Consider the following 18710-nt stretch of genomic DNA (forward strand, 5'->3'; position numbering starts at 1 on the left):
GAGTTCCGATCTATTTCGCATTGTGTATTGAATACTACTGATAGATTCGAAATTCGAACCCTCTCGCGGTATCAATCGCATACGGGTTATAATAACGAGTGTATAAACACGAACGCGAGTCTGCGTAACGCTGGCCTTTTCGAACGGTGAATGGGAATTGGGACACTGGATGAAGCCTACATTCCATCTGTAAAAAATAACAACGTGTTAACTTTGCGCAGCTTTCTCTCTCCGTCTGTATCCTCCTCGTTCGAAAATCGTGGAGCTAGTTCAATTTATTGAACTTTAAGTATGTGTAAACTCGCGCGTAATAACAGACCAGAAAACGATAAGGGCTTCTGCTCTCTGGCGGATGGGATCCAATACTACGCGAGCCGAGTGCAATCGGTTTCAAAGGAACTGAAACCTGCTGAAAACAGCTCTGGAATTTGGAAAAACGAACAAAGATCTTGTCGCGGAATGGAAAATCTCTACTGAATTAAAAATATTTGTAAATGAATAAAGAAATCAGCGACGCTCTCCTCCCTGCGTTCGGGCGAAAACCGACAGATAGCGCGGGCGTAAGGGACGCGAGATTTTCGGCCGAGTAAGCGAATCTACGTTGGTCTTTCAAACAGCGGTCCTAATATATTAGCTGTTTCGCAAACGAAAGACAGCCAGCGGTATCAGGCCTCGTTGCTCGTTCGTTGGGCGCAGGAAGCGTTCAGCGTTGCCACGAACGGCGAACAGGTGCCCCCACCTAATCACCGCGGTGGAGGTGCGTGTTGGATCGCTATGTGCACCTGCGAGTTTCATCGCTGCGCTACTAGGTCATAGGTGTGTATTAATGGTTGTATAAATGCGGGTGAAATAAGCATTGTCTAACAGCATCTGGTCGGTTAAATCGGTGGTCCGATATTATCGCGGCGAATGAGAAACATCCTGTAACAGATGACTCGCGCTCCAACTGTCAACTTTCATTTGCCCGTTTCGCGTGGAGCCCGCAGCTGCGGACCGTAGTCGGCATTAATATTAACCTGATGCCCGTTACTCTTCGAGCGTGTTTCTGACAATACATTGTGAATTGCAAGACCTCGTATCGTTCGGCTAATCATCGATAAAAGTAAGATCCGATCCCTATCTCGGGGTTTAACTGGCGATTGATTGAACATCCATTATTGCGATAGTGACGCACGGTGTAGTAATCCGCGTGCGTGTGCAGTTGCACATCAGTGAGTGACCAGTGGGCCGCGATTTTGCGAACCAAGGTACGCGGTCAGCGTTCGATTTACACGGGTAACCTGAATTAGACCGAGTGAAATTCGGATATATTGTATTAGAATTAGTCGCGTCACTCTTCGTCGTTCTCGATTGCGGATCTTCTTCACTCACAATATTATTTTCACTTCGTTTAATCACTTTGACGTTTCGCCTCGATCTGTTACAGGTTACCACGAGTCGTCATGTGACACCGTCGACGACCCTATCAACATTGTTCAGTTGTGACTGTTCCTTTATTTGCCACCCTCCCTAAACCCCCCCTCCCCTCCCCCACCCTCCGACCCTTTCTCGATACAACCAAGCGATAAAACATTCTACCTCTAACAGGTAGCACTGCTGAAAGTAATGCTCAAAACAATAGACATCGTCTAGTACACCTTGTGTTAGCAACAAATAGATCAACCTAGTGACTCGTCAACATGTTTCGTTCCAAGATTCGTCTTCACACGTGCCGTGTTATTGTTATCACATCTCTGGTATGGTTCCTTGTCGGTGTAATGGTGCTAATGTTTTACTCCGATTGTATCGGCGGCTCTGGATGGGGCTGTCCTGACAATAGGCAGACTGCGACGCACCACAGAGAGCCTGAAGCAGCTGAGCTGGTCAGACGGGATGTGGAGACGTCTGAGATCAGTAAGAAAAAATACAGACAAGCTGATCTGCAGTTGTGGATGCCTGCTAAAGTCGTTAAAGAGTCTAAAGGCAGTCCCGGTGAACTTGGATCTCCGGTTCACATTCCATCGGAGAAGGATGCCGAGCAACAAGAGCTCTTCAAGCTTAATCAGTTCAATCTAATGGCTAGCGACATGATTTCGTTCAATCGATCGCTCAAAGACGTTAGGCTTGATGGATGCAAGAATAAGAAGTACAACAAGTATCTTCCGACTACTAGTATTGTTATAGTTTTTCATAACGAAGCTTGGAGTACTCTTCTTCGTACTGTTTGGTCCGTCATCAATCGATCTCCGAGAACTGTTCTGAAAGAAATTATACTTGTTGACGACGCCAGTGAACGAGGTAAATTATGGCTTTAACAGCAACTTATTAATGTTCTCAGATACAGTGCCTCGTAGGGCATCCTATTGCAATAGCTGAAGTAACAAAAAGCGCAAAGAATATTCAATTGGATCAGTAAAGAATGTTTCTTGACCATCAACTTTTCAGCTTAGTTATGTTTACAGACTGTTTTCACAAATAGAAAAGTCATATACTCTTATGTGTTGATTCAAATGTCATTCAGATGATCAGCTACATCCCGCTTGTGTTATCAGAAAACACTTCTGTGGTACTTAAAATATTTAATGTGTAGATTTGTTACTTGTACATGCATTGAATATCAGCATTGCCTATCAATGTAATTTTTTTCATGTAATTTTTTTTCACTAAAAATGATTTCAACAAATCCTTTATAAATGATTTCTATGAAAATGTAGTCACCATGTTCAGAAATGTGACATTATAGCAAAGGTAACTGAAACACGGTATTTAAAGTTTTGGTCTCAGCATTGCACTTCATATTTTCAGTATAAACTTTTCTATTTTAATTTGTTCATATTTTCGCAAACACCAAATGCTACAACGAAACTAAAATACATGTTAGTCGCATCGTAAATAATGCAACACTTGCAAATTAATCAAAATTGTTGAGCATTAAATAATCTTTTCTTCACTTACTCCTCTTTCATGAGTAAAATGTTGCAGCATATGGTACACTAATCGAGTGTTTTACAATGAAATTGAGATATCCTGTTAACAAGTTAACTTGATTATTACTTATTCTAGAGATTTTCAAATCTCATGGACGTATATAATGGTATATAATAGTAATATAATACACCTTGCATGATTACCAAATTATTTAAACTCTTTTTGTATCTTTTGTGAGCATATTTTCGTACAGAATTAATTTACGAATCAAACAACATTTTTCATTACAACTGGCGTTCTTGTTATGAGCAATGTAGCAAAAACGTGTAAACATTTAGGATTTATAAAATAGACAAGTGCGGTAAGAGTCTTTCTGTATAAATAATCAAGCCACCGATAGAATAAAAACTACGTCAAAAATCACAGAAACTTGTTTGAAACTGGATATTTCTAGGTTTTAAAAAAAGTAAATGTGATAATTATACGGTATATTGTGACGTGGTTACTTGAAAAATTCAGCCTACTCAACTTCAATAACAGTTACTTGTAAAATCAGTTCTAGAATAACACGCACATGGAGATAAGAACTTTTCTTCATGTTGTGGTGATAATAAGCTGCAAATAATTAAATTCTTATCACAGTACACATTATGATATTACAGGATATTCTACTACTACTAAAATTTGTCGCCTTTCCTACATTGTTGAAAAATTACATAAAATTCAACCTGCAATTGTCAAAATCCTTTATTTTATGTTATTGCATTCAGTACCTACAATTTCTAAACATTCCTGTGTCTGATTAAAGGTCAACATCGCGATATATATTTTTCGATCTGAGTTTTTATTTTTTTCAGAACACTTGAAACAGGATCTCGAAGACTATGTAAAAACCCTTCCAGTCCCCACATATGTATATCGCACTGAGAAGAGGTCAGGTCTTATTAGAGCTAGACTGCTTGGGGCAAAGCATGTTAAAGGACAAGTAATTACGTTTTTGGATGCTCATTGCGAATGTACAGAGGGCTGGCTGGAACCGCTCCTGTCACGAATCGCTGACGACAGGACCACTGTAGTGTGTCCAATTATAGATGTGATTAGCGACGACACGTTCGAATATATAACTGCCAGTGACATGACGTGGGGAGGATTTAATTGGAAATTGAATTTCAGATGGTAAGTGAGCAATTCACCAATTACATAATACCACGTCCGTGTCTGAAGCTCCGTTTTCAACTACTCTGCATAGGATCTTCTGCAGAATGTGTAAATCAGATTCGGTTTGATAAATCCTACAGGTCGGATGAGATGAGGGATTCATTGCTATCTGGTGAAAACTAGCTGCAGTGTAATCAGTTGATCAGAATGTTTGTATTAATCGATACAGGTACAGGGTTGCTCAGAGAGAAATGGAACGGAGAAATGGAGATAGAACAGCCCCTCTTAGAACGCCGACGATGGCCGGAGGATTGTTCTCAATAGATAAAGACTACTTTTATGAACTTGGTGCTTACGACGAAGGTATGGACATATGGGGTGGAGAAAACCTAGAAATGAGTTTCCGAGTAAGTACAATTATCAGAATTCATCAATCTCCTTTGGCCTATCAGTAATTTAGCAACCGAGAATTGGAATCTTATCATGTGTTGCTACCCTGCAACTGAATCTCTTGAAATATCTGCTCTTATTCCGAAATTTCATATTCAGTGTTTAGAAATATAGTCAACTAAGAAATTAGCAAAATAAGCATATGCTTTTTCTTTAAAAATACTATCATATTTTGTTATCATAATTAAATGAAAAGTATCTTTCTGGCTTATTTTTCATTTTCCTATATATTCTAAAATTCAAATATGATTGTACGGGTGTATAATTGAAATGGTTTCAATATAACAACCCGTAGAAAGAGTTCAAGTAAACTCAAAGCGCACTAAACATTACATCAAAATTTTACGACTAGCAAAAATCCTGGAGAATACTGTTAGCTAATACCGTAAGCAAATGATAACTTCGGATAGAAAGGATGACGCCTAAGGTCAATATTCATGGGAATTACTAATCAAGGGATGTAGGCATCTATTCATTATCTGTAAAGCTAAGAGTTCCTTGTAGGTCTGGCAGTGCGGCGGTATACTAGAAATCATTCCTTGTTCGCACGTGGGACACGTATTCCGTGACAAGAGTCCGTACACATTCCCCGGTGGTGTCAGCAAGATTGTTCTACATAACGCCGCTAGGGTAGCTGAGGTCTGGATGGATGAGTGGCGAGACTTTTACTATGCTATGAACCCAGGTTAGATTACTACATTTGAATACAGTTTAACCGGTTGGTATACCTAAGCTAATTGTGCTAACGGAAATTATTAACTGTGTTAATATTTCTCATGTTCGCAACAACAATACTTTTCACGCATACGTGGTTCTATTTTTTATTCCGACTGTCAGTTTTATGAACCTACTGTCAGGAAGTTACATAACGCATTGTTCGCGTACCAGTTGTGCAAGTGTAAATATGTCAATTACAGATTTCAATCGTAATTTATAAACACACTTCATGACACCATAACGTTGTGAAATCACAGCTCTACAAAATACGTAAAACTCTCACCATTTTGATATTGATTGTATCGAAAAATAAAACGCGATATCAGTACTGAAAAGAGAATCAAGCAAATTCCGGTGTCTACCAAGCCTACGCAAGTCTTGGCCAGTTTTTCCCCAGGCAAATACTTGCCACTATAGGTCTTCTTTCACAAGTCAAAAATATTTATTGTACCTTCTACTATTTTTTATGAAAGTGATGTGTCTTGAAGTTCATACTTAGAATAATTAAGGTGCTCGCATTTATTCACAATAGAAGTATAAATACAGAAAGCTTCATGAGCGACTTTTTCGTCCGTATGTAATAAGATGACAAATGATAATCATAAACAATTTCTCTACAAGTTGCAGTTGAAGAATGTAATACAAAGCAAACTCGGAAACGTACACATAACACATTTCGTTAATAAACTTGTTAAATAATTCTGTATTATCATACTTCCACATAAATTCTTAAGCTTTGCGAATGATCAAGTTGTTCTTATCATTAATGAGTTTGGTATTTCAGGTTTAGTATTAGAAAGTTTTGAATTCTTTGAATGGGCATTAAATAGCGTCTTAACCATTCATCCATCCAACCGACTAACTCACCCTGGATTCCTTGTATTGTAATAACAAGATTGACTCATGTATGTAGATTATAGGTGCTGTTCCGAAGCAGCAGAGAGAAGATTACTTTTTATTTTAAAACATTTGGTTCATATTTTTTACTCATATGTTTGTTAGGCTAAGCTAACAAAGTAAACTCTAACACACTAACAGAAATGAGTTGGTTAGATATGGATGTGTGGTGGGACATTGGAAATAGCGACATGTTCACACGTTGGACATGTATTCCGTAAGTCAACCCCATACACGTTTCCTGGTGGTACAAGCAAGATAGTCAACCACAACAATGCACGACTTGCAGAGGTCTGGTTGGACCAATGGAAATACTTCTATTACAACATTAATCCAGGTAGCACTAACACCAGATTTGCTGAGCATCTCTATGTGACTGCTGCCTTGCCTGTCTCCAGCATGCCTCTTTATGTCAACCTGCCAGCATGGTTCTTGCGATTGTTACCACTCCATTATTGTTTTAGTCTTTGAAATGACTTCTGTTGCAAAAGTTATTCAGTTACTTTTTGGGTCAACATCACCGCTAGCAGTTTATAATACAAAAAAAGCATTGTATATGATTTGTTGTCAAATACTGGTGATGCTTTTAATTTTAAAACATAGCATGATGATGATAAAATTCTTTCGTATTTTTCTTTTTTGATGTAGCGAAAACGCATTTTCTTAGAACATAGGCCAGTAAAGGAATGTTGTTAGTATCAACAATGGGACTAATCCTAAGTAATCTCGTTCCTATGATACAGTAAGTTGTGAGAAGTGACGAGATAAAAAATATGCTCAATTTAAAAAAAAAATTACCACTAAAAGAGGCTATACTTGTCATACTGCTTTCAGTTGCTATTATTAGATTGAGTATAGCAGGTATTTGAGTATTTCGCAGACAAAGGATTACAGAGGAAAATTTGCTCTTTTCAGGAATTGGACTTTTGGGTACTTCTAAGTCTGTTCTAGTTTATCCTGTTCATCATTCGAACGAATTAAGCACTTTCACACTTCATACACAACTACTTTCATGATGCGATAGCAAATCACAGCACCAAAAAATCACTAGAAGAGACTATCTATCCTAGCATGAATAATTTTAATATAACTATGTTTGTTTACAGGTGCGCGTAGCGTAACTGTCGGCGATGTTTCCGAGCGTTTGAAACTGAGAGAAAATCTTGGCTGCAAAAGCTTCCGATGGTATCTTGAAAATATATATCCAGAATCCCCAATGCCATTAGATTACTTCTACCTAGGCGATGTCAAAAACGTTGAAACTGGAAACTGTCTTGATACCATGGGCAGAAGAACGGGCGAGAATGTTGGCATCAGCTATTGTCACGGTCTTGGTGGTAACCAGGTACATATGAATATAATTTGACTGTTAAAAAAATTCTTCAAAAACAGGACTCAAACTTTCACCAACTTCTGAAAAGTCATACTCATTGACTCCATATTTCCACCCTAGGTATTCGCCTATACCAAGAGGCAGCAAATTATGTCAGATGATATGTGCCTTGATGCAGCAAATCCACAGGGTCCTGTAAAAATTGTGCGTTGTCACGGAATGGGAGGTAACCAAGCATGGGTTTATAATGATGAGGTAGGTTCACTATTGCAGTATTGTCCATTATTCTTGTACTGATAATTAGAGGACCAGAGTTTTGATATTTGAACATTTTTTCAGACAAAATTAATTAAGCATACAAACACTGGATACTGTTTGTCGAAACCACGACCAGGAGAACCGACTCAGCCAGTGCTTGCTATATGCGAATCTCACAATCCTGGTCAAAAATGGATAATGCAGAGCAAATTTAAATGGCAAGCCAGCTAATACCGGGCAGTGAACGAAGCCAAGAATAACTTGCAATAATTGTTGATCCATTAACTAAATTATGACACAAGGAATCAACTCTCGAATAGAGCTTTTGAAATGGAACCATAAGCAAAGTTCTTATGGCTTCTGTGTAGATCACAAGCGGATAGTGATGCAGTTAAATCATTAAATAATAATGAAATGGACTATAGTTTTAATCGACCCCTGCCTTCGTCCGAAAGAAGACAAATGTATGAGTTGATGAATCTTTTAGGGCTTATTTAGTGTTTATAGCAGTAATTTATTACTGCAATTTTTTACGGTTTGCCTTAATAATTTCGGCCGAGAATAAATCACAAAATTACAAGTCGCTGCGTACGGTATAGGGTGTTGCGATGATCTGTTACAGTGTGCAGACAGAGCAATTGAGTAAATTTTTCACTACGCAGAAGAGGAAGCATATCAGACAACTGTTATAAATAAATAATTGTTGACATAGACATTAAATGAGACATATTTGTTAGTTTGGGATGAGTGCAATGACGAAGTTTGTTAGTTCTGTCCTCTAAATTTTGAATGGATGCGAAATAAACACGTGTAATTGTCACAGATGTCTTTAACCAGACATCGAAGTGCAAGCTACGTCATTACTTGTTACAAAGTACAGTTAAGTACTCGTTGTTATAGTGCAGAAAAGGAGTTCTGGAGCTTTGTATCAATAATAATCAAATCTCCATAAGAATCTGCATTTAAACGTTTTAAGATATTGATTCGGGGTTCTTCTAAAATTTAGAGCCCGACATAGATCGTCGTTAACGACCATTAATAGCAAAATTAAATTTCCCGTGATAAATTCTCATTTCTCTTGTGACTGAACAGTTACATGCTTTTTGTACTGATTTAAACTATTAATTACAAGGGATGTACACGACGATACATGAACACCGGGCAAATAAATATTTAACTATTGGCAATAACCATTGAAGGTATTTAGATACGTTCATTTGTATTTGTTTATGAATAACATCGTGTATGATCTTGAAACTCTTGATATTTGACGGATCTATACAGCTCGGCAAATTTTTTAATACTTATGGTGATGGTGCAACAGTTTACAATTTACAGCTTGAATATATTTAATTATTCGTTTTAAGACTGCAGTATTTATTTTTGTACAGCCCAAGAATTGAGTTATATAATGTAGGTAAAAAAAAGTATGAAGGAGCTAAATTTTTTAATGTATTTAATCTTCTCGGATTCTTAAGTAGTAACTTTGTTGTAGCTCTATATACGAAGATCAGTATTTCGTGTACCCCCTCGCAATCTATTGATGCCTGGTAAATCGGAATTGTTGCTATCCCAATACTGCAGATTGATGGCCATTCAACAAGCCTTAGCATTTACGGACAATGTTCAATTAAACGGCCGGTAAACCCAAGATCGTTGCCATTGTAATCGTACCGCTATCAACCTTTGAATTTTACAACGAATATTTCAATTTTGCTGTATTTTTCTTACCATTTCTAATTTATGAGGTATCAATCAATAATCCATGCTGCCATGCCATGCCATGCCATGCTATGCTGTGCTGATACAAAGGCCGTTAGAATAATACGACTTTTGATAATTTAAAAATATTACGTTTCATTACTTTCACACGGTGATCATGTAAGGTCGCATGGCAAAAATTTTTAAACCTTCGAATTTTCAAAATAAATGGTACCCATAGTATGTGTGTGAAAAATCTAATCTTCACATGGATCACCCATTGCTCAGTTGATCTTGTACCACAGTGTTTTCAACTAAATCAAAGCTTTTCTTTGAAGCATTCTTAGATACTAAACTAGAAAACATTCCTGACATACAAATTTGCTGATGCTAAATAGTTGAACATTACGTTTAGAACTGTACAAGATGAAGTAAATAACTTTTTGTTATTGTAAAGTACCTAGATTAAAGGTTTATTGTAAAGACTGTTCATTAAGTATTTGCATTGCAAACAGCTATTGATATTGCAAATATTTTCGCATTACTTCATACATTTGTAGCTTGCGAGTGAGTCTGATAGGCAGTGTTGAGGTAAATCTGATAAAGTGAAAAAAAAAGTGTTAAACAATTTCAACAATTTTCTATATTACACATACATATATGAAGTATGTTCCATTTAAGAGCGTGAGACCTTCCTTCATTCCGGTACACTTTCAACTATATGACATTAATATAAATTGTCCATTGCTTTGTAGAGAATTATGACATAATATACAATACAAATCTTTGTTATACATCAAATTTTTCCTTTTTTCATGTATTAATCAGAAAAAATGTAATTCCAACTCCCGAAATCAAAGACTCAATTCTCATATTTCTGTAATTGTTAAACTGACTTATTCCTTATTTAATACTATTTCGATCTCGCTGGCGACATTTTTGTGCCTGAAATTGTTGTATAATTGTGAAAGGATCCACTTAGAAAAACATAGTATTTCAATAGGGTTTTAATTTTAATGACAGTACGGTAAGAGTGAAAACAAAACTGATTACACCAACCATCCCGAGGATGTATTTTTTATTAAGCACGTCAGAACATTACATTGACTTCTAGTGGAATTGTGTAAACATTAAACGAAGTTGATGCTGCTTTGAACTCATATTATAAAGTTATATGGGGTACAGGATTCTTTATTATTTTAGTTTGTCAAGTTTTGCATTCATATTCACCAACTCTTCTTAAAAATTGATGAGTTCAACCCATGACAGGTATATTTTCTGCTTATTGTCAAGATTTTATTTCTTAAATGTGCTATAACATTTCTTCAAACTTCTTAGAGACCAGGTTTAACCTGCTTTAAGCTACTTTATTAGGCAATACTCAAGGATCCTGTACCTTTTGAGGGAAAATGAGAGGCAAGTTAAATAAACTGAAGTTCAAGATTAGTTGGAATAGGCGTTTATTGTTTAAATTTACTGTTCCTTAACTTCACGCAGACGACGTACAGCTGACCTGACTGAAGCAGCTGCTGTGGTTGAATAAACCCAGGCACCTCCTGCTACAGTCCTCTTACAACGTTTGCAAGACCAAATACCAACTACACTTCGCTTCATTGCATCCTGTGAAGCAATGAAAAGAGTTACGATTAAAGTCTGTATTATAGAGTAAAAAAGTGAAAACTTGACAGTGATATGGAAGAAGTTTGAAATGTAACTTAAGGCAATTGTTGGACATCTTTGTAATTGAGAATTCATTATGTTTGGTGCTCAACTAATAGCGAATTCGACTTACAGAAAAACAACGCAAACTGGGGAGTTTGCAGTCAATGAAAAGGCAAGCAATTTAATCAAACTACAATTACTCTACACTTTTGCTGGAAGTCGAGTTAGTCATAAGTGGATGGTTTTGAACAAAAGATCTACTCACCTTGCCACAAAACGTGCAAGTGTATTTGCTGTGTTGTGTGATTTCCATTTTCTTGACCATCTTCCTGAGGGAGGCACCATAACGGGTACCATATTTCCCAGTGATTCCAACCTTCTTTGTACGCTTGGCCTGTAATATAAGACATGACGAATTAAGCATCGAATTTCAATCTTGAAACTCACACTGTAACTAAGTAACGAATCGTGGGAGAAAGATAAACAGTAATGAAGCACATATTCGTTCAGATAGCTGGATATTATTTTGAACGCAATTTAATCAATTTATTCGATCAAATTTTGTTAGCAATTGTAAACATCCATAATAATGTGACACCATGTGAAGGAGGTAAACCAATTCCCCTGACACTGGCATTTAGCTTGAGGAAGGCACCATCAAGATGAAATTGCACGTTAGTATTGCACTTTAAAATTTGAACTATAGCACTTTGACCACTTCTAGGCACTTGTTACCTTACCGTATAGGTAAAAAATTTGTAATCATTTGCTGAAAAGTAGAATTATGATAGTCACATAACCACACATGAGTCAATCACGATAACCTAACCTAACAAAAATTGGGCGATATGGAAAACTCGTGAATTTGTGAATCTGGTCATAAAATATTGTCATGAATTAGTATACGAGCGATTTGAGTAAACAATGCTTTACGACATGTAACATATTTTTCACCGATTTCGTATTAAATACACGATTGCCTATCTTACCATTTTGTACAAGTTCCGACGACCGTCAAAAGAACCGGAAAAAGAGATGTTTTGCTATGAGTAGAGGTTTGGGGGAAACACGACAGTACCAAAGTCAAAACCATTTGTATTTACCCAGATTTCGAATTTTATCCGTGATTCAGTAAACAAGTATTAAAATCCTGCTTGAATTACTAGAAAAAATTTAATACAGTTGAAATATATACATTACAATGACACATTTTACGATTCGCAGGATTCAACGATGCAAGTTTTCTACTACGTGAGTCCGACACACAGTCGTAACTCATACGGCAGTATACGGGCACCTGTCCTATCGTATTTTCGCTGACCTGTCTGACGTGAGATACGTGCGTAAATATATTTAAAAACTAATAATATTCGTAGATATAAAAGATGTCTTATCGACATGGACGCGGAGTAAGAAATGCATACGGTTCATATCGTCAAAGAGAGAATTCCGACGATATTAATGGTAACTTTCACAGTCGACTACTATTTTTAGGTTATGTTATATTATGCTTATTGAGATCATATCCTATTGTTTATAATATTTATACATTGTATTACTTTACAATTAGCTTTATTTGATTATGAAACAAATATATCCGCGTGGAGTTGTGGATTTCACTATTATTTACCAGCGATATTTTGCAACGACCTGTATTTGATGAGTTTTGAGACACATCCCGTTGTATTTTGTTATAATTCAAATTCACCAGACTATTATTAAATAATTCACATGCACGGATGTAATGCCTCTAGTGTAGAAAATATGATTCAAATTCAAAATTTGCTGATTTTACTCAAGTTGTATCACTTAAAAATTAAACAACTATACCTCTATGCTTAAATAGTTGAATATAACTTGATATTCATTTTGTCCACAGATGGTTCCAGCTACAATGCAGGAAATAGACAGAGTCGCGGGTCAGCTCAGGGGAGCCGTGGTAGAGGTCGCGGCGGTCATCCCCCATGGCTAAAAGGAAAAGAGATCGGGCTTTATTACAAGAAAAAAGCACAGAGTTCGCAGCAACCGACTCATGCCATTAGATTAAATCCGCACACTGAAAGAAAAATTAAAAACCTGTTAGAATCGATGCCAAATACGAATTTCAGGCCAGCTTCTGGGACGGGAATGTGCGATGGCATTGATAGCAAGCTTAAGGCTAGGTACGATCACATAAATGACTCACATTTCAAAAAAAATTTCCTGGAAATTGTGTCTGGTGATATTCAGCAAAATCTTACAAAGTCTATGCTTGCTAAATCAAAGCTTGTCCAAAACGATACTTACGACAAGAGAGCAATTGAGGAACACAAAGAAAGGGTCGCGTCGCCTGGTTATCAAAAAATGTTAAAGTTCAGGGAAAAATTACCTGCTTTCAAAATGAGGCGGCAAGTCTTGGAGCTCATAGAAAAGAATCAAGTTGTAGTGATAAGTGGTGAAACTGGTGAGTGTTTTAATTATGTAATACATACATTTTGGAAGGAGATATGTTTCAAAAGTTAGCATTTAAAAATAAACCATCAAGGGCAAATTCCTTGATAATATCATTCTAAATGATTTCCCTACTTTTCTAAGCTCATATACATGTTTTCAGGTTGTGGCAAAACGACGCAGGTTGCCCAATTCATTCTAGATGATCAAATCGAGAGAGGAAATGGAAGTGTCACAAAAATTATTTGTACTCAACCAAGGAGAATTTCAGCTATATCCGTAGCTGAACGAGTCGCTACAGAGAGAGCAGAAAGGCTTGGATGTTCCGTTGGCTTTCAAATTAGACTTGAGAAGTAAGGATTCGATGTGACAAATAACCTTATTTTACTGATTTGACAAAAAGTTCTACCTTGAAAGTTGAATTAAAAAAAAAATAATGTTTTCAGAGAGTTGTGCAGAGATTATGCGAGCATATTGTTCTGTACTACAGGCATGTTATTACAATTTCTGCATAGCAACCCAGCGTTAACTGATTGGTCTCATTTAATTCTTGATGAAATTCATGAAAGGAGCACGGAAAGTGACTTTATTATTACATTGTTGAAACAGATCATTCCACGGGTAAGTCTTCTGAAATGCGAAATGGTCATTTAATTTTGTAGAGTTAAAAGCGTCCAGACATCATTGTCTAAAATTTTTGCAGAGACCCAATCTCAAAGTGATTTTGATGAGCGCTACTCTGAATTCTGACCAGTTTTCAAAGTATTACAATAACTGTCCGAATATTCATATACCAGGTTTTACATATCCTGTTCAAGAATATTATTTGGAAGACGTACTCCAGTTTACTCGGTAAGTTGTAAGAAAACCTATCCTTACGTTACTTTCCAGCAACATAACCAGTACTATCTTAAGAATTTTATTTTAGTTTCAAATTCCCTCCTCCTCCTGAGATGCCAAATAATCACAGAAAGCACATGAAGAGGTATAAGAATCAGCAAAAAAAATCTGATGATTTCTTAGATTTTATTCAACCATATTTGCGGCATATCGAGTCTGAGGCAGGTACCTTACAAACACTTTAAATATTTGACCTAATAATGAATTATCTGATACATTTCTGATAGTGATTTATATTTACACAGAGAAAATATCCGCAATTTGTTATCGATCAACTTAGAAATCCAGTGAGTGAAGATTTGTCACTTGAACTTATTGCGGAACTGGTTCACTTTATATGTACAAACGAAGGTCCTGGTGCTATTTTGATATTTTTACCAGGAATGACTGATATTACAAAGTTAACGAGAATGCTGCTTGAATCTGGAGAATACCCATCAAGTGAGTAAAGCTGAGAATCTTCACAAATAACTAAAGTTTACTTCTTCATCTAATTTACTTTACATCAGACTAATTACCTTGAAATGAAATAGGTACATCAAAGTATCCGTTTTTTATTGGACTGAAATACGTCTTTCCTCGAGGAGTATGTATTTCAGTGACAGAAATCAATTATTTTTCTAGGTAGGTTTATAGTTTACCCTTTGCATTCACGCCTGCCAACAGTGGATCAGAAACTTGTATTTGAAAGACCTCCGGATCGCGTGAGAAAGATAATAATAGCAACATCAATTGCTGAAACGTCCATAACAATAGAAGATGTTGTGTTTGTTATCGATTCTGGTAAAATGAAACTGAATAAATTTGACACCGATAACAATATAGAAACGCTATTGCCAGAGCCTGTCTCTTTGGCCAATGCCAAACAAAGGCGTGGAAGGGCTGGAAGGCAAGTTGAGTTTGCTCAAAAATGGAAAATTGTTGAAGTAACTCAGTCTTATTCTGACACATCGACGAATTGTTGATTGAAAATTATATTTTCTGTTCTAACAGAGTTCAACCTGGCAAATGTTATCATTTATATACAAAGGCCAGAGAAATGACAATGGACGAGTATCCCTTACCAGAAATGTTACGAACGAGATTAGAACAAGTTATACTTCAGGCGAAAATTTTACAGCTTGGTAAAATAACGCCGTTTTTAGCAAGCGTAATAGATCCTCCAAATGCAAAAGCTGTCGAACTTTCTCTTCAGCTACTCATGACTCTGAATGCCCTTGATGAAGACGAACAGTTAACACCTCTAGGCTATCATTTGGCAAAAATACCACTTGACCCCAGAACGGGTAAGTAGAATTTATCTTTTCTCTATCCTGTAATACTCTTGTAATCGTTTATTCAATTTTTATTTTTATTTATCTTCTAGGAAAAATGATAATATTGGGAGCAATTTTTTCATGTGTCGAGCCAGTATTTTCAATAGCTGCCAGTCTGACTTACAAGGACGCGTTTTATTGTCCTTTGGGGAAAGAGGCTGAGGCTCAAAAACGGAAATTAGAACTAGGTTTAGGTCAGTACAGCGATCACATTGCACTTGCAGAGGCTCTTAGGCGGTTTGAAGAAGCAAAAACCAGAGGGTCTCCGGGATTCTTTTGTAGACAGTATTTTCTTTCATGGAACACTCTCAAGCTTTTAACAGACATGAAGAATCAGTTCGCCAAGTATCTGTGTGAGATGAACTTTCTTCACAGTGCAAATCCTAATGATGAACGTGCGAACAAAAATTCAAATAACTTGGCACTGGTTAAAGCGCTGGTTTGTGCCGGACTTTTCCCGAACGTTGCTATTGTTAAGTGAGTCATTCTTCATTCTTGTTTCTAGGCGGTTTAAAAGCTCTTTATTCCACTCTTTAATTCTTGGCTTTTTACAGGTCAGTCAGAAGACACGGTGCAAGCGTTGTTACTCCCCAAGACGGCAAAGTCAAGCTGCACCCGTCAAGTATAAATGAAAAATGTCAATCCTTTCCCAGCCCTTATTTGGTTTACTTCACCAAGCAGTTATCCTCAGCTATTTATCTACATGACACTACGAGTATTAGTCCTATGGGTTTGATATTCGCTGGTCCAAATAGTAAAATAGGTAAGTGTTAGTCAATGAATGACTCCTCTCTTATAAAAAAAGTACCACCAGAAATATATGCTAGTCACGGGAACCATTCCGATTATTTTTTGAATGTTTTGGATTATGAAAGAAATTGCTATAACGGTCCGATTGAACATCGAAATTTGTATACCCCGCAACTTAAATTTTTATACCGACTTTTGTTTGTTACAGGAGAACAGAATGGAAAATGTGTTATGGCACTACCAGGTGCCCTCAGCTTTTTATGTGAACCGGAAACTGCGTTCATTGTTCAGGTAAAACCTCAAATGTCTGATACATTCATTCGGGGACAAGGGTCTGTCCATCAGAAAATGTAAATGCGTTTTTAACGGACAAATTCCAGCTGTATTATTGCCACGGCTATCCTGGATACGAGAGAAATCTTTTTGTCCGATAATAGCAATTCACGCCTTGCTTTCAATTTATGCACTTATTCAAAAAAGATATTCAAATTCGAAGAATTTTAAACTACCTGTCGGTTCAACCATACTATGATGTAAAATAATTTTCAATGCCAGCGTATATTTCATGTTATTTAAAACCTGACAGTATAAGCTCTCTAACCGTTTCAAATTGAATAACACGGTAACATTTTGTTTCATTTTTTATTTTTCCGTTGTTACAGAAATTACGCGCTAAGTTGGAATGGCTGCTGGGATATAAAATCACTCACCCAGGGACGATAAAGTGGGACAGTGACGAAGGGGCGGTCTTGAAGTGAGTATTTGATATTGATTCACCAATAGTATTTTTTTATAAATTACAGTGATTCGCGTGATGAACATTTGAAGATTTTAATGGGGCCAAGATTTTTGGGATATCGAATCAAATTCTTGAATTTTTCATAATTGGGATAAGAAATCTCGAAATCTTTCGCAACCTTCTGTAAGTCTTAGAATCATGGTAATTCATGATTCAACGGGATTTTCCACGGATCGCATTTTATTTCAGAGGTATGATCGAGCTTGTATCGCAAGGTGATGAGGAGATGGGGCTAGAATCTCGTACGTACCACGTGGGATTTGCCAATGAGACATACTCAGATTCTGATTGATAAATATCGATTCATAACGGTTTAATTTCATAAGTATATGAATAACTCATATATTTGTTTCTTTTTTTCAATATTTTTATTGTGCAAGAAACTTAGATGTGAGTATTATTCTTCAATTCCGCCTAGAACTAGCGCAAAGTGGAGGAATCGCAGCAATTTTCATTTCGTTGCTTGTTCTTGCTTGAATATATATACATGATGATAATACTTCCTTAGAAAAATAAATCTACGTGTATTCCAGTGTTGGAAATAATCGACATTAATTGTTGTAAGTATAGGTAGCGATCAATTGCTAAATGTTAGTTTCTTAACTAAAGACCATTCAATTTTTATCCACCTGAGTCACTGAAAAAAATTAACGATTTTTAATCTTTGGAGAATCTCGAAGTACAACACTCGACTCACGTATACGGATGTCTGCATCGTCGGGTTCATTGTGTCGAAATAATTAAAGAGTAAAACGACGCTAATTTTTAAATTTTAACCTGCAAAATGTGAGATATTTTTATTGTTATATATTAAGATTTGATCTTTCTTCATCGCAAGGCTATTACAAGTCGAAGTATGTCTTCTTTATGTTACTTCAATAGAAAATTATTAGCTACTGTCGTAGTCCTGATCCATTATCTGTAACCGCAAATTTGCATCTTCAATATACGGTGTAGACGTGAACTAAGAATTAGTTTATGTCCAGTGACACAACACAAGTTGGAATTGTTGAAAAGATGTTACTTTCATTATTCCTAAACCTGTGAGAAAATTCCAATTTTTTTTTTTGTTATTTCTCGTCTTATTTTCAAATTCCTGTAGTTTTGATATCCTCGCTATTTCTTTACGTGCCTCGGAAAATTGCTAACTGAAATTCTTTCGGCATATGTTTGGAAAGATACGTACATACAACTCCATAGAAAGAGATGGATAGGGAGGTCCGTGTCATTCTGATTTGTGATTATGGCAGCCCGCAGGCGCCTGTACTTCAAACGAGCCAATAAAAAGTAAAAGTAACCGTTGAATCGACAACAATATTTCATTGATATTCATTGTTGTTTGGAGCTTTAATATAGAATTCATGTTCAGATGGCGTATTTAATTAATGCAATCCACCGCTCAAACACCTGACTTTCCTACCTGATATGACTG

The 18710-nt window shown here is 36.5% G+C and overlaps 3 protein-coding genes across 7 annotated transcripts; 2 read left to right on the plus strand and 1 right to left on the minus strand.

Annotated features, from left to right (window-relative positions):
• The first annotated feature begins 646 nt into the window (after window positions 1–646).
• Pgant5 (polypeptide N-acetylgalactosaminyltransferase 5) lies at window positions 647–11039 on the plus strand. Of its 4 annotated transcripts, none has more exons than XM_046609299.2 (8): window positions 647–816; window positions 1427–2277; window positions 3765–4083; window positions 4295–4472; window positions 6286–6466; window positions 7236–7474; window positions 7583–7717; window positions 7802–11039. In XM_046609299.2, exons 2-8 carry the CDS (start codon window positions 1680–1682, stop codon window positions 7949–7951), a joined length of 1800 nt encoding a protein of 599 aa, XP_046465255.1. In that variant the 5' UTR covers window positions 647–816; window positions 1427–1679; the 3' UTR covers window positions 7952–11039. The 4 variants fall into 4 exon arrangements, with proteins under 4 accessions (XP_046465255.1, XP_046465254.1, XP_046465256.1 ...); XM_046609298.2 differs by lacking the exon at window positions 6286–6466 and adding an exon at window positions 5020–5200 and having other exon boundaries at window positions 650–816; XM_046609300.2 differs by lacking the exons at window positions 647–816; window positions 6286–6466 and adding exons at window positions 1120–1247; window positions 5020–5200.
• Window positions 10865–12214, minus strand: RpL37A (ribosomal protein L37A). Its single transcript, XM_046609302.1, has 3 exons — window positions 12073–12214; window positions 11349–11477; window positions 10865–11041 (listed from the first exon to the last, which is right to left on the minus strand). The coding sequence occupies exons 1-3, from the start codon at window positions 12073–12075 to the stop codon at window positions 10895–10897; spliced, it is 279 nt and encodes a 92-aa protein (XP_046465258.1). The 5' UTR covers window positions 12076–12214; the 3' UTR covers window positions 10865–10894.
• Window positions 12215–12357: 143 nt separating this feature from the next.
• On the plus strand, window positions 12358–18646 carry LOC124210851 (ATP-dependent DNA/RNA helicase DHX36). Of its 2 annotated transcripts, none has more exons than XM_046609296.2 (14): window positions 12358–12422; window positions 12963–13526; window positions 13677–13866; window positions 13960–14134; window positions 14217–14365; window positions 14442–14574; window positions 14659–14854; window positions 15038–15302; window positions 15407–15699; window positions 15780–16206; window positions 16284–16492; window positions 16688–16770; window positions 17142–17233; window positions 17468–18646. In XM_046609296.2, exons 2-14 carry the CDS (start codon window positions 13172–13174, stop codon window positions 17568–17570), a joined length of 2670 nt encoding a protein of 889 aa, XP_046465252.1. In that variant the 5' UTR covers window positions 12358–12422; window positions 12963–13171; the 3' UTR covers window positions 17571–18646. The 2 variants fall into 2 exon arrangements, with proteins under 2 accessions (XP_046465252.1, XP_046465251.1); XM_046609295.2 differs by having other exon boundaries at window positions 12364–12547.
• The last annotated feature ends 64 nt before the right edge of the window (window positions 18647–18710 follow it).

The sequence above is a fragment of the Neodiprion pinetum genome, chromosome 1 (genome assembly GCF_021155775.2).
Source record: "Neodiprion pinetum isolate iyNeoPine1 chromosome 1, iyNeoPine1.2, whole genome shotgun sequence".
Lineage (NCBI taxonomy): Eukaryota > Metazoa > Arthropoda > Insecta > Hymenoptera > Diprionidae > Neodiprion > Neodiprion pinetum.